General features: G+C 40.9%; 1 protein-coding gene across 5 annotated transcripts in view; it reads right to left on the reverse strand.

Annotated features, from left to right (window-relative positions):
- The window catches only part of LOC112142597 (stAR-related lipid transfer protein 13), a 33,367-nt gene that overhangs the window by 3,647 nt on the left and 13,782 nt on the right, over positions 1–15,938 (reverse strand). For 2 of the 5 annotated variants that reach the window (XM_024266068.2, XM_036215184.1), the window contains 5 exons: positions 5,374–5,445; positions 4,547–4,628; positions 3,942–4,005; positions 1,531–2,834; positions 32–202 (listed from right to left, as the gene is read on the reverse strand). In XM_024266068.2, the coding sequence (XP_024121836.1) occupies positions 32–202; positions 1,531–2,834; positions 3,942–4,005; positions 4,547–4,628; positions 5,374–5,445 (1,693 nt within the window). Of the gene's footprint in view, positions 1–31; positions 203–1,530; positions 2,835–3,941; positions 4,006–4,546; positions 4,629–5,373; positions 5,446–6,473; positions 7,904–11,753; positions 13,074–15,296; positions 15,914–15,938 lie in introns of those variants that run through there. The other 3 variants (XM_024266069.2, XM_024266067.2, XM_024266071.2) reach the window with 3 other exon arrangements.

Below are 15,938 nucleotides of genomic sequence, written 5' to 3' on the forward strand. Positions count from 1 at the left end.
TTTTGCTTAACTCTTGAGGGGTTGTACCCACCATGTCCAGCCATGCTTATTTGACATGGAGTACTTCTCCATGATGGCGGTGAGGCGGAGCAACGAGAACTTCTGCAGCAGGCTGAGCTGGCCCGCTGATTGGCTGCTGATCTGGAGGGAGGACGCTGGCTGGTCAAAATGATGAGAGGTTCGGAAGCTGGGCCATCGAACGCTGGAGATGATAGAAAAGACTCAGTTGGTATTAATTCATTATTACTAGTTTGGGATTTTGCTATAGATTCAATGCTTTCATAATCCTGAATGTTAGATGTGGCCGTTGCTTAAAGCACCATAAAATCATACATTGTAAAAAGTTGGATCAATTAACAAAAGTTCTCTAATTTGCTACATTTAAAATAATTAGTTTTCATAAAATTAAAATTTTGAGTTGATGATTTACTCAAATCATTTTTTTTAATAAAAACTAAAATAACTTTTGTTAATTAATTTAATGTTTCACTTTTTACAGTGTAAAAACTTCAAACAAATCAGTAAATGTATTCAAAAATCAATCATATCGAAATAATGTGCAATATTTACAGTTTTATATTTTTTTCCCCTTAATTTTCTATAACTATTTTGGGTTTACATTATGTCTTTTGTACATTATTTGAACTTTTGTCACACTTTGGTGAACAGTGAAATCCCAGATAATACACACTTGCAAACTTAAACATTCCAGTTTCACAGATAAATTCAAAAATATTTAATATATTGGAAATTTCTTGTATTCTTTAAATCACAAAGCACATTTGTGTCTAAAGTTGCAATGAATCATGGTCATCCTTTAAGCATCCACGCATATAAAAATTTTGTTTTCCATGATCTTGAGGACATATCGAAACAGGTTTCTGAGTTTTTATTTATTCAAAATGTTATAAATCCATAGCAGACAAAAACACCACTTGAAAAAGATCTTATTTTGTGGTGTAGACAAAAAAGTTTAGCGAGCCAAAAAATCTCAGCAATATGGAGGGGAAAGGGGGGCGGGGTTGCTCCGCTCCAATGGTCCCGCCCACAACTTATTTCTAATGAACTGCTGCCGCGCTGCAGAAAAAAACACTGTAAAACATGAAACATTGGATCATTTGCTACTTTTTTAAATTAAAGTTGAGTAAACTAGAAACTCAAAATTTTAATTTGATGAAAACAAATAATTTTTAGCATAACAAATTACAGAACTGTTGCTAATTGATCTAATGTTTCACTTTTGACAGTGTATGTCCTAGAAAACGACACAGATTTCCTGATTGACTAAAAAAATAACTGAAATAAACATGATTAACTCTTTAACACCAGAGATAAAGTGTTTTTGTTCTTTGATTTTCTTAAATTTTTAATTGTTAACGCAATCAGTCTAATTCCAGGAGATTCTGATGGAGAAATGCGGATTGTGCTGTGTTTTTGCTTCAATTTCGGCTGTGGGTGGAGTCAGCCTCCAACTTCTCTGTTTGGTTACCCTTTAAAATACACCAAAAGACGATGGGAGCAGCTTCTCACCGCGGTCGTGTGAGCGAGGCACCGACTCCAGAGTCCCGCCTCTCTCTGCTTGTGCCCGTCGAGTCCGTGTCGTTGAAGGACACCCCGTCCTTCTCGCCTTCGCTGGGGGTGGTCCTGCCCTCCCCCTCCTCCTCCCCCGCCTCCCCCTCAGGCAGCACGCCGCGGCTCCAGTGGTCCACGATCTGCTGCAGGCCGCTCACGTGCTGGATGATGTCGTCCAGGTGGGGAAACAGGTTGTCCTCCTTCTCCAGGTCTAGGAGGTCTCCGGTGCTGGCGTACAGGTGGGAGCCGGGCACGTTGTCGTAGACGCTCACCCTGCTCCCCCGAGGAGCCCCGGGACACGGGGGTTTGGTTAGAGGTTTGGCACACCAGCCTTCACCCAGACTATTTTTAGGAGAAGAAGTTTTGCCGCGTGATTTCAGACCATTGTTCCTCTCGTCGGGTGAAGGAGCCAGGCTTTCTATGGATAAGGCTTTAGGAAAAGTGCCCGGCTTGTGGTCTTTAGGGATGTGAATGAGGAGGTTTTCATACGAACGGAACTGGTTTTTACCAAACTGGCCTTCGGTCCTCTTTCCCTGAGAAGGCAACTCCAAATCCTCCAAGTACATGCTGCTCCTCTTGCTGGCAGGCCGGGGTTTTGGTCGTGCGGGCGCCACTGGCTCCACTGCGATCAGCGGCTCATCCGTATTGCTGGGGTCACCACTCAGCGGGGGTTGATCCTCGCAGTCCTTGTTGAGGGAGACAGGGGAAGGATCCACATCGTTTTGGTGATTGTGTTCCAGTTGGCTGATGGGTGTGCACTGAAGCATCTGGAGTGCCCGTGGCTCCTCCCCCTGTAACACCGGTCCACTGATGACCAGTGGGGGTCTGCGATTTGAGCTCTTCCTCCTTGTTGAAGGCCCCCAAGTGCGCATAATTTCCATGCGGCGCAGAAACTCTTTGGCTTTACTCCGCCCTCCTTGTCCATGGCGGCTACTTTTGATCGGGAGCGAGTTGTAGTGTGGAAGGTCTTTGGGAGGGTGGTAGGAAGCGGACAGGGACGCCATCGATATGGAGTCCGGCATGGCGGAGGCAGAGTCTTCGCTGTGGAGAGAGGAGATCTCCGTGATCTCCTGCTCACTCAGGTCTGTCAGCACGCTCTCGCTGCTCACTGTGCTGCGAAGACCCTCCCCTTGACCTGTCAGGCCGCTCTCATTGGTGCCGTCCAACAGGAAGTCTTGCAGACGAGACCAGCGTCGACTGCTCCACTCGAACGTCCACCTTTTGCTGATCGCCAGTGGATCATCTTCATCAGAATCATCACTCTGTTAGAAAAAATGGAAATGTCAAACAGACCCCCGAAAACTTTAAACAATTTACATCTTTATTATTTTTACACACATGATTCTCAGTCTTTGAGGACATTTTTTAGGAATATTCCAACAATGACACCACAAGAATTAGAGGGAGTGATAATCCGTATTAGAAGGCGTGCAAGCACATGACAAAACTGTAGACCAATGGTTCCCAACCTGGTTGTAGACCGGTCCCGGTACTGGCATAAAAATACATATGCTAATTATTGACTGTATATGTACAAGTATTATACCACCAAAGAAATACAAAAAAATTATAATGTAAGGTTTTTTTTTTAAATAAAAAATTTGGGTTATAAATTTACAAGATTAAAAGTCTTAACTTTATTAGTTGCTTTCTCGTAAATTTACTATTTTAAATCTCGTAAATTTACGACTTTTAACCTTGTAAATCTACATGTTTTTTCTTGTATATTTACTAGATTTAAAGTGATAAATGTACAACTTTATATAAATTTACAAGAAAAAGTCATAAACATAAGACTTTAGTCTCATCATTTAACAGTTACAACTTTTTGATCACCAATTTGTCCAAATTGTATTACAATAATTACTTTTATAAGTAAACAACAGATTATGGCAAAGGATCATTCCTAAAACGAACAATAATTTTTTCTCTATCGAGAAGAAAATGTAAAGCATTTTAAATTGTCTATTTACGTGAAATGTGCTATACAAATCCACTTGCTTTGCCTTGCTTGAAATTGAAATGGTTTATATAAATAGTTTAAAACTGTCAATGACAAAAATAGGTTGTAGCCAATAAGGTAAAAAAAAATGGACGGCATCGTCACAAAGTTAATAAAATCTTTTACGTATAAAATCAGGAGAGAGGGGGACAGATACACAACTGTAATATTAACACATGACTCATGTATCTGTGTATTTATCCTAATTTGAATCCTTAATTTGAAGGGTGAAAACATAAAACAGATTGTTTCTACATCACAGTTTTTAGTTGAAAGTTGAAATTGTTTTCCTAATTTATGGGAGGATTAAATGTAGATTAGATTAGGTAGCCTGCAATCTCTTACTAGATTAAAAAAAGACACTTACCTTCTTCTTGGGCTGGCTGACATCCAGTTTCATGGATGAACATTTGTTCAGTGTATTTAGGCGTCTGCAAACACAAACACAACACAAGTTGGTGCAAGGACTTGTACACTTTCACATTTTTCACTTTCTCCTGAAAAGTCTCCTCCTTTCCTCTTTCCATCCATGACCCCCCCTCCCCCAGAGGAAACTCTACAGATCCACCCACTCCACTTCCAATAACTCAGGATGTGAGGATGAGCGGCTCGTTAGGCGCCTGTGCCAGCGTCTTTCTCTCCAGATAGGGACTAATGAAACCCTGATGTGCTCCTGGTCATTAGATTCTGGTGTATTTAATATTTCAGACTTTTCCAAATGAAGTATTGACCAGATCTGCAGAAGAAGCAGACGATAACAGCACAGAAGTAAAGTAGACAGGAGCTGGGATGTGCAGGAATACGCTGGAATTCTTTCCCTCTGACCATTTAGCCCCGCCCCCTGCTCCCTGAGAGCTCTTTGAGTGGTAGATCAGAGACAGGAGGCTGATCAGATCAAAGCCCTGGTGACTGAGAGTAATAGTTTATTACGGCTCAGACATCTGAAGGATCAACGGGTCAAGAAGTTCGTACCGACACAAAGGCTCAACCAGGTCCCGGTCCAGAAAGTCGTGGTCCCTTTTAACCGAGGAAATGTCGATTGGAAACTGGGAATCTGGGAGGGAGGAGAGTGAAAACAGGTTACAAATGAATGATGTACCTCACTATGAATTTGACTAAATCCACAAACATGAATACCCAAGGAGTCTCTCAATTATCTACAACCTGACTGAACAAGTGTGTGTGTGTGTGTGAATAAATGAAGCAGAAAGGCTGGTCCTCACTTCTTGGGGGATTTTTCTGGTCCTCACTACGTAGTAAGTGTAAGAATGTGTGTGTGCGATGCTTTTAGGAAGGCCCGCTGGATTTTGAGAATTTCATCTTTGATTACTGGGCCCGTTTCCTGTTTGTGCTTTCACTGTGTGAGAGCTGATGATCAGCACATGAGCAAACGCCTCTGGGTTTCCAAGATAACAAGGGAAATAGAGGAAAAAGGTAAAAAAAAAAGAAAAAAAGATGTTTCAGGAGGGAGATGATTAGAAGGAAAGAGGCGAGGAAACAAGGAAAAAGGTGGGCGAAAGAGAAGAAGAAGAAGAAGAAAAAAAAGACAAGCTATGAGAGTCCCAGCAGTGATAACAAGGCCTTTCCCATGACCCCTCCCTCTGGACAGGAACTGAAGCCTGGAAATAGACTGTAGCGGCCCAAAAGACTGGAATAAGGAATGGAAGAGGGGAGAGAGAAACATGGATGATGGAAAAATTCGGCGTTGAGGATAAACAAAAGGAGTTCTTGGAAGGAGGAGGCTGTGTGAACTAAGGCAGCTGGGTAAAAGCTGGACTCGGGCCACTTTATGAGAGTACCTTCATAGAGCTGAGCGTACTGTGGAAATCCAGCTGCTCGAAGCCAATCACAAGCCTCCTTAGCCTCAATCTCTGTAAGAAAAAAACGGAGGAAAAAAATCCAAAAGTTTATGCATTTGTATTCATTCTGAATGAAACTTTGCAGATCCTGATATGTTTTCCATACAAATCGTTTCCAGCTGCAAATGCGAATAAAACAAGGACATTATTGTGCTTGTGTTTGTCATCCATTTTTAGAATACAAGGGAGGATCATCCATGGGATTTATTTTTCCTCTGGGAAATAACTGGAATGATGAGACCGGAAAAGTTGGAAATTAGCCAAGAAGGAGTAAAAAAAAAAAAACAAAAAAAACAGAATTTTATGTTTTACAGTCCCATCGTAAGTTAGATCCACTCTAATCAATGGATGCCCACATGGAACCACATCCCATCACGCACTTTACTTTACAGGCTTTCCGTTTACTACTTTTTTCCGCTAACATACAGCATGCATCCCACATACTGTTAAACAGGCATGCTGAAACGCATGTGTGTGCGCATTCCCGTACGAAGCAGACACTTGTTAAACAGCTCTTTGTGCTGACGGAATCAAACATCAACTTAAATAGTCAAAAGAAAGGAGGAAAAATATCTTTTTTTTTCCAAAAAAAGAAAAAAAATGATGTAAATATAGACAATAAATGGAAAATCAATTGGGAAAGTTTCAGTTTGTGGCTCCCACTATTGTTTTAAATCTCTAATAGGTTGATGCAAACAAGCATTGACCCTTTAACACCTGAGGCGTCACTGGTGACGCTAAATTACAACATTTTTAAATTATTTTTCAACCAATGACAGAAAAGCGGCTTTTCTCCTTCAGAATCTGCTGTAATTACGTTAATTGTGCTAACAATTAATTAAAAAATAACAGTAAATGGGTTAAAACTCATATTTCTGTCTTGTTTTCTCGTTTCAAACTATCTAATACATCATTTTTTGCAAAAATCTGACACCAAAAACTACAAATATTCATTGAAAATAGCTTTCTAGCTCTACAAAATAGACAACTGACACATAAAAGTGTTCTGGAATTCCTCCGATTCCACCGTTGAAACTTACTACAACTCCTCATGGTGAGCCGATGAGATGCTCCCAGATCTCCTGAGCTCAGAGTGAACTTTCCTCTCCATCCCGTGTGTCAGACGTTAACTGCTGTGCAGCTTTCTATCATTTCTTCTTTACTGCCTTGTGTTTACAGCTCTGCCTCTCTTCCCTCATGCACGCTTTTGCTTACCTCTCATTTTCTCCTCGACCTCCTCTCGTTCGCTCTTTTCTCTGATCCACCAACATCACCTTCAACTTACTTTTTTTCTGCACTTTTATAACATCCCAAGCCTCATTTTACAAAGTTTACTTTCTAGGAACTTGCTTCCAACATCTTCCTGCTCAAAATTCTCCCGTCTTTCCTCTGATAATCCATCTAAAAACAACATTTCCTTTCATCCCTCCATATCTTTCACGGAAACCTCCTCACTCCTTCTTCCTCCCAGCTCCGCTGAGAAAGTCCACATCTCCTTAGGAATCGCTGAAGTTCAGCCCGAGACTTGCTTGGCGGCCGAGAGCCGCTGTTCTCCCGCTTCACATGGCAAAATGAAGCCACGACGGCTGGAAGACTTTGACCTCTGCTTTGCTGAATTACCAGAACAATGTGTGGGAGAGTGTGGTGTATGTTCACACACACACTCGGCAGCATTTACATCAGCACAGATGTTGCCCCCAGTGACTCAGAAAAAGCGAAAAAGGATGAGACAGTCTGACGGCTAGAGACCTTGTGGGAAAACCAGAGGGAGGAAGACGTACCGCACCAGCTGTTTATTTACTAAAAAATGAGCCTGAAGGCGGGTGACACTTTTTTTTTTTTTTAAGTTAAAAAGCTTCCAGTTTAGAAAGTGAGCAGGAAACCCCACCAGGCAAAAGAAGGGCAGTTCCTGCAGCTACATTTGACTCTAACCTGGAAAAATCAGTAAATGAAAAGTTAAAAATGATACAAAACAGAAATTCCTGCTGTTAAACTCAGACTTTAAACATGATCATCATGGTCTTTTAATTAAAAAAAAACAATCTTTTTTTTAGGACATAGTTTCTGCAGAGCGGCAGTGGTTTATTAGATATACGCCTTTGAGCTGTGGGAGGGACGGTTAAGGTGTGGAGCAACCCCGACCCCCTTTCCCCTCCCTGTTGCTGTGAATTTGGAGCTTGTGGCCTTCCCAGCATAAATTTCAAGTCAGAAATTAAACCTTTTTCAAACTGTATTTTGCTTTCTTTAATAAAAAAATTAAATTGGAGCTTAACATGCCCTCCATAATCTAAAAAAAGGCCAAAAAGACAAATTAAAAACACCAAAAAATCACTATTTTCATCAGTGTTAGTCTTTGAATCATGGTTATAAAACACTATGAGCCGTGGTGGGGTTATATACCGTATTTTCAGGAAGTTTCAGCTTTTTTTAATAGTTTAGCTTATACTCAGGAGCAACGTATTTGTACATGTACATTCAAGACATAAATAGGCTCATATTTTTGTTTTTTTTCCCCGAGTAAACACCAGTTGTCCTTTAGCGGTTGTTTCTTCTAAAAACCACTAGAGGGCGCTGCATCTGAGTATAAGTATCTGCTACTGACAGAAGAAGTGTCGTCCAAAACAAACATAGAAGAGAATCTGTTTTCCTCTTAACCTTTTAGATTTTTCTTATACAGAACAAAAGATTAATATTCTTGTATTTCTTTCGTTTTTTTTTTTTTTTTTTTTTGCTACGCTTGGTGAACTTGTTCCAAAACATAAGACTTTTCTCCCAAAAGTGAGACTTATGCTTCAGAACGACTTATATATGATTTTCTTCTTCTTGATTAGACATTTTTTGCTCTTGCGGCTTATACTCTGGAAAATGCGGTAAGTTTATTTCCTCCCTTTCAAGCAGGCTATCATTTGTTGTCTAGTTATCCCATGGTTAACGTTCCTTTATGGATGTAAACTTTGATGATTATTTGTATTGCACATTCATTATTCTTTCTTGATTGCTTGAAATAAACCATTTCTAATCTAATCTAAACTATCTACTATCCCAGCTTGGTGGCTGGATGGCTCGGTTGGGGTGCGATGAGCTGAATCCAGTGTGGGTCCTTAGGTAAGACCCTTCACACTACTAATTTTTGTGAAAAAAATGTGTTTAAATTTAATTTTTTAACTAACTATTCACATTTTAATCATCAGAACACTGTGGATTTATAAATAGATGTCGTAAAATGTTCATCTTGATTACATTTTCACTTCATTAAAATTGGTTTATCAGCCATTTATATAAAAAAGTAGTGAGCATGGTGTCTGAATTGCTTTTAAAATCCGGAGTTTTTTGGGATTAGGGTGGGAATTTGGACACAACTTTTCCATATTTCTTCACTTGGAGGGATAAATTTAGGGATAGGGAGAAGCTGAAGGTGTAGAGACACAATTCAGTTTCAGCCTTTGTCTGCATCTAATGGATGTAAAGCTGATGGTTTCAAATGAGTAGACTGGCATGATTTCTTGCAGTGTTTATGCAGTTTGCATATCTGTTTGTGCAGAGAAGAGGAACAAAAGCTTCAGCCAGATCGAGAACAAAGTGCTGCAATTCATCTGTGCTGAATTTAATCTGATGAATTAGCTCCCAAACGTGCCACAATGCTCACAGTCAGGCTCGGTTGATTGAAGCGGGCACTTATGAGAGGCTGAGTGAGTGTTTTGTGCGTCCATAGGAGGGACAAAGACAGCAGGAGTTGACTCCTTTTTGCAGCAAAGACGTGGCGACAATGTTACGAAAGAAACCCGATCCATGCAAATCCTTTCTGAAACTTTATCGTGAAACTTATCTTCTATTTCCTGCCTTTCATCTACCTCCAGTAACCATGACTTTCAGAGGGCCTTTTAATCTGTGTTATGTCTGCCCAGCGCCGGGTCGAAAGCCCCCTAAAGAGCTGTGACATCATTTCCTGCCCTGAATTTCCCATGCGCCCAGAGCAGCGTGTCAGCGAGGAACGGGAGTGAGTCAGTGGGACTTGATAAAAGTACGTCAGAGGAAAAAAAAAGCTATTCTGATCAAAATAAGTGCAATTTTAAGAAACAGTTAAAAAGAAGTTCCATACACTTATCTCATCCATGACAATGGTCTGCTTCGGGAATGCAAAGCTAAGAGAAAGCTAAGAGAAAATCAAAACTGGCATAAAATCACTGCAGAGTCAGTAATGGATTAACACAGATCCTGTTTTTCAGATTTACTAAATAAAAGAATCACATTAAAAATTGTAATGTGAGAATGACAGGAACAGACATGCAGTCTGTGATTGTTCATGACACGTTTTCTCCAGCAGAGGGAGCTACAGAAAAGTGATGGGACAGAGTCTTCCAATCACATCAGATTTTTTTTGACATGGCTTTAGGCTAGATCTGGTTGAAAGGCACCAGTTGAACATGTGACAGCCTTTCTTCGTTTTTGTGTTGTTTATTGACGAGTGTGCACAGGGACATTTGTGCTGTCAGTTTTGACAGACAGGTACAGTCCGATAGAGGTAGAGCTTCAGTTCCTTTCACTCCGAGACATGCTCGGTAAGACATTTGCACTTTAACGAGAATAAAATATGATAACTTTAAAGAAAAAAAAAGATTTTTAGAGTTTAAAATACTGCAAGGTTGCTGTTTTTTTAAACAGTAAGCTCAGAAAGTTCCACAACTAACCCAAGTTGGGGTGTTTTTAACCCAACTCCAAGGTTAAAAAGGTACTAACTTTTTGAACTAAGAGAAAAATAAAATAAAAGGTAAAAAAAAGCATTAAATGTAATCAGTATAATCCCAAGAAATAGTATTGCTACAAAAAGGGAACCCAAAAATACATCCAAATGTGAATAAATTGAGTTTAAGAAAAAAATCCAAGTGTTTTTAAAGAGTAAAATGTTATCTTTTTGAAAAAATACAATTTGAAATTGGAGGTAAAAGTAGATTTTCATAAGAATTTTCTTAATTTTATTGTCACTCTAAATTTTAATACAAAATTAAGTGCTGTGCAGTCAAATAATAAAAAAACACTTTAAAAGGTAAAAAATAATTAAAAAAGACAGACAAAATCACACACACACAATATTACAAAAAAAAAGATATTTTAAGAAAGAAACACTTCCAAGAAAGATTTTTTTTGATCTGCAAAACAAAGATTCACTTTGTTCTGCAAATATTCTAGTTAAACTGATGCTGTTTGAAGGTCAGACAACTAGAGACACCCTGAGCGGTGAAGGACTCGAACCCTTTCAAGCAAAAATGAAGGAATTGTGTTTTTCTTTAACACAAAAGAACAAAATGCAACATTTTCCACAAACAAGCCCGTTTCTAAATGATAAGTTTCTAGTATGTTTGGCAAAATATGGGATTTAAGTTCAAATTTAGCTATTTTCATATTGCTCAAGTTTTATTTGCATCAAAGTCATCAAATTTTGTTCTACCCTTGACTTTATTTTGAAAAAAAAAATCTCCTTCCTGTAATCTAAATCAAGAATTTCCACCAAAAAAATCCCCCAACACTCAGTACAAATTGTTAAAGAGGTGTGTGTTCACGGTCAGAGCGAATAGAGAACTGTTATAATTAAAAAGAAGATGGATTTCAGAGTTAAAGCAGTCATGCAACCACCGGGACGAGCAGAAACTTGCATCTCCACCTGCATTCCTGACATATCTACCTTTTTTTTTTTTTAAACACATTCAATATTTGGCTTGTGGAGGAAAGCTCACGGTTATAGTCAACACAAAAGCGAGACTTGACATGTTTCTGGCCACTCTGAATCCATTTAAAAGAGTGATGTCGATATGAAATCAGCACAAACAATCTAAAGTGTTTAAGTGTGTGACAACAGCAGCCTTCTGGAACCCTGGAAAAGAATGTTTCAGCTCAGAATCTCTGTGTCTTCATTGTCTCATCACATGTGTGGAGCCCTCGAGAAACAAGAGTCATGTGACAGGAAGGAAGTGACCAGATGGGTAGGTGGGATGCAGACACAAACAAAAACAGATTTCTTCAAGTTTGTTATGATTCAGTTTGGATGTTTGAAGAAAAGTCTGATCTGAGTCACTCTGAGGAGTGTTGAAAAAGAAGGACTCCTAAAAGTTTAAAGCAAAGCAGAGAGACGAGTTGAATCCAAAACCGTCATGGAATAAGAAAATCTACAAACAGAGTCTCAAATGGAAAAATGGTCAGTCGCTTCCTATGTTTTATAAAAGAACATCAAAGCTTTCATTGTCCAGAACTAATTTTAAAAATGTATTGTCATATGATTAGAGATGAAGAGATTGATTTGGTCTGATGATTTTCCCTTTATCTACCTTGTGCCAGCCTCCGCAGCAGCTGCTGCCGAGCTATGATTCGGGAGAGCCGCAGGGCAGAGCGCCGTCGCGGCGTGTCTCCTAGCCTCAGGTAGTGGTCCTGGCCGTCAGGTGTCATGACCCCCAGGCAGGTCCCCTCGCTGGCACAGTCGCCGTCGCTTTCAGAATCGTTTTCCCCCTTGGCGCCGTCGATTTCCATGGTCCCGCCGTGTGTGAAATCAGCAGAGTTCTGGGCAGATCCCGCGTCTCCTCTCCTCTGACAGCATGCTGAGGCAGACGCCCTGTCTCCATTCTCATCAGCTGTCCATCACCTTCAGGTCCTCTGACTCTGATGACTTGCTGTGTGAATTCTTGCCTCTAACATGTCTTCACTGGAAACCACCCGCCCTCCTTTCAGCAGCCAAACATCGCACCACCTGACTCCGATGACAATCCCGGCTCTTCCCCCCTCTGTGCCAAGCCCACCGCTCAGCTGAGATGGGAGGAAGATAAACTCTCCGGCTGGGTCACGTGACCAGCGGCCTGCTTCCTGAAGTCCTTTCCGAGGAAACTATGCGCAAAACCTGCGCATGCAAATGTGCGATCGGTGGGGGATAAAAATGGAAAACAAATGACTCCGACAGCCACATCCTTACATGAAATAAGGAAGGAGCAGAACAATAGAGAGTATGTGGGTGTGTGAGACTAAGCTGAGGAATGCATGTATGTCAGAGCAAAGCCATTGTTCCCGCTGCCGAGGAGGACTGCGATGCAAAACGGAGAAATGCATCCACAACATCACGTTCATGCACCAAAGTTTAAAGCAACTCATTCAGTCAGGAAAAAAAAACAACTAAAAATCTGCTTTTTGATTTGATCACGCTGCCCTCTGGAGGAAACTCAAGGGAATCTACGCACAGATCTGAGATGTTTCTAGTAAGAGAAGAACAGACGCTCCAAAACTGTTCACACAAAGTTAAGTGAAGTCATCCTGGGCTAAACATTAGTGTAAGTGGACAGGGCTGTAGTGAGGGGGCAGGAATATGTTCTGCGATATCCATCATCTCCGCTCGGTTCCAGCATGCCAAGACAAGACAGGAAGCTGAAGACAAGACGGAAAAATGACTTTTGGGACGGTTGAGATAAACTGCTCCAAACATTTGAAGACGTGACTGAAGAGTGTGTCACAGTTTGATGGGGGGGTTGGGTTTTTCCTGCAAACTAGTGACACACAAGTGAAAAATAAATGTCTGGAACTCTATTATTAAGGATGTGTTTTAAAAAATCTGTCTGTGCGTAATTTAACCAATTAATGCATCTGTTATCTGATTTCATAGTGAAAAATTCTGTTGTGTTTGTGACCAGTGGTCAAAATTGGAACATACAGAGTTAAAAAATGCAAGAAAATAGAATAGAAAAAATATATATTCCCACAAAAATTATGTTTTTAACATGTTCTTCTTGCTGCATTTTACAAATAAAATTTGGTTTAAAATTGAATTTTTGAGTAGAAATCGTAGACCTTCATTTTCTTTGTCTGAGCTGGAATCTGGCTCTAAGCTGAACGGATAGAGTCCTGGGTGGATCAATCCAAGAATATTGATAATATCGATCTTAAGTTGGTATCGTATCGGACCGATACCGGCCCACAGATATCGATATTTCCACTCTTGTTTGAAACTTTTCTGTATCTGTAAAAAGGACATCCAATGTTCACTCTATTTCCACTTCATTTAAAATGCTGAGTTGTTTTTGAAAAGGTATTTATTTATTGTTTTATTTAAATTATTTAAATTTCTACCAGTTGTTTTTTTAAATCGCTAAACATTTCGATTTATTTGTATATCATAGTTACTCCTTTCTTCTGTTTTTTTTTGACTTCTTCACTTTTTATTTAATTTCAAGAAGTTTTTATTTTAATAAATTGTTTTCCATTTAATTGAAAATACTGTTTTAATTATGTTTTCATGTTTTTCTAGTTATTAAAAAATGGAAACTTGCAAAAAACATTTACAGCAATTAAAAACAATTGAGATTTTGAAGTTCACATTTATGAAAAATATCGATATTGGTATCGATATCGGCAATATTGACAAGTATCGGATCAATACCCAAATGCTCAGTATTGCCCAGCCTTCCTAGCAGGAGAATGTAAAAAAGAGATGGATAATGGGAAATGAGAGCAGACTTACTCTATGCCTACTGCCACTCAGCAGAAACTATGTCCCAGAAAACAACAGTTTTTAAAATGTTTCCTAAAAATGCTTAAAAGACAGCCGAGGACGATTTTACAATAGACCAAAAGCTGATTGAAGTAGCACTTTAACCACAGGATTTAAAACATCAGAGACTAATTCAGGATATGAAGAAAAAAAATGTGTAAAAACAAAATAACAAGATAGTTCTGTAAGAACAGGAACCAGTTGAGCAGAAACGACTGAGATAAAATTGTTTGTTTTTTCTCCATAAAATCCCTTTATCTGATTTAATCTGTGCTTTCTAGCAAACAAACGCGCAAACACAAGCGTCAGAAAATAAGAGCCAAAAAAATCCTGATGATCGGAAAAGCTGTTAATCTGGGAGAATTACAATCAAATCCAGGATTTAACACTTTTCACAAACAAGATATTTACTGTATTTTCACTTTACATCCATGTTGGATTCCACCAGAATAAACATTCGTCTGATCTGGAAAAGTCTTTGGACCTGATGGATTTTTGGTAGAACCGTCGAACATCAGCATGACTGTATAAGGCCAGATGTGCACCTTTTAAGGATTCCCCCACCATCAAATCTGACAGATGTGAACTGTGAGCCTCTGAGCTGATGGGTTAAGCATTTGGGGGTGATGGAGGGGTGGAAGGAAAGGAAACAAGAAAAAAAGGAGAGAGGAAAGAGGATTTAGGGGCCACATGTTCTCCTGAGGCCCCAAAATCTACAATTCTATTAACTTTCCTTCAAATAAATGACTTTTATAGTTCAGTGTGATCCATTTGCGCACGTGAACATCTCCTCTGATTCCAGTTGACGGAATGTTTGTGGTTTAATTTATCTGAGTGGCGCACATCTCAGTAATTACATTAAATGGGACAGACAGCTGCAGCTCCCCCTCTCCTTCTTTGGCCCCCCTCTCCGCTCTGACGCACAGCCCAGCCGGATCCTGCGCATCCAGACCACTAGAATAAGAATCTAATCCCGATCAGATCAGAAATAAACCACACAATTGATGAACTCAATCAGCAGATCTGAATGGTATCTGGAGCGTTGCCTCCCACGGCGCATGTCTGAGGACTAAATTTGACAATGACCTTCCCAAAATATTCGAGGCGCACGCTGCGCATGACGATCCGGGCGTGTGGGGGACATAAGCAGCCCACTCACAAGACAAACTTCTTTTGGTAAACAAAAATAATGGCAAACAGCCAGACAAGCACAAGTTAAACACTTCTAACTAACAAATCTCTCCAGCAGCTGCGTCTGTTCGGGCTGTTATCTGCAGTGGAAGCCTGCGGTGATCCGCTGCATTCCGCATTTGAGCGCCGCTTCCTTTTTTGGTTCTCTGACCTGCCAGCCGTCTCTCCCGGACGTTCCTCCACAGCAGATCCCAAGCTTTGGACGTGGACTCCCGCAGCTGCTCGCTGATCGAGCGCCGCAGCTGAAGCTTGCTGGCAGACTTCCTCTGGGTGGTCATTGCGGCGCCGCCGGACTCATATTCACAGGGATGGGGGTCCTCCGCTGCGTTAAAGCGCACGCGGGCAGGCAGGCAGGCAGGGACGGCGCGCGCGCGCGCGGGCTGCCGCAATAGTCGTCACTCCTCTCCTTCCTTCACCTGGTCAAACTTGCAGCAGCAGCGGCTCCTCCTGCGCTGCGTCACCGGCCGCTGGAGCCCCTATCCGGCCGGGATGTGGAGCCACAGTCTGAGTGATCCAACATTTCACCCACAGTCCTCTGCGGGGCCAAGGTGCACAGACGTAAGTCACGCACGTGAGGCAAAAGCCAGATGTGAGAGGCGGTCCCCCACCTCCCTTATAGTGAAAGAGTCTCTCACACAACTCACCAAACCTACACTTTCTCCGGGACGCGAACCCACCCACTCACTCACCCAAACAAGGATCTCTTTCAATCCCCTTGATGCTTCCAAATAACACTCATTCCCGCGCGCGAGCACAGATTCTCCACTGTGGGCCGCACAAAACACACTTCTCT

Source organism: Oryzias melastigma, linkage group LG14, assembly GCF_002922805.2.
Source record: "Oryzias melastigma strain HK-1 linkage group LG14, ASM292280v2, whole genome shotgun sequence".
Taxonomy (NCBI): domain Eukaryota; kingdom Metazoa; phylum Chordata; class Actinopteri; order Beloniformes; family Adrianichthyidae; genus Oryzias; species Oryzias melastigma.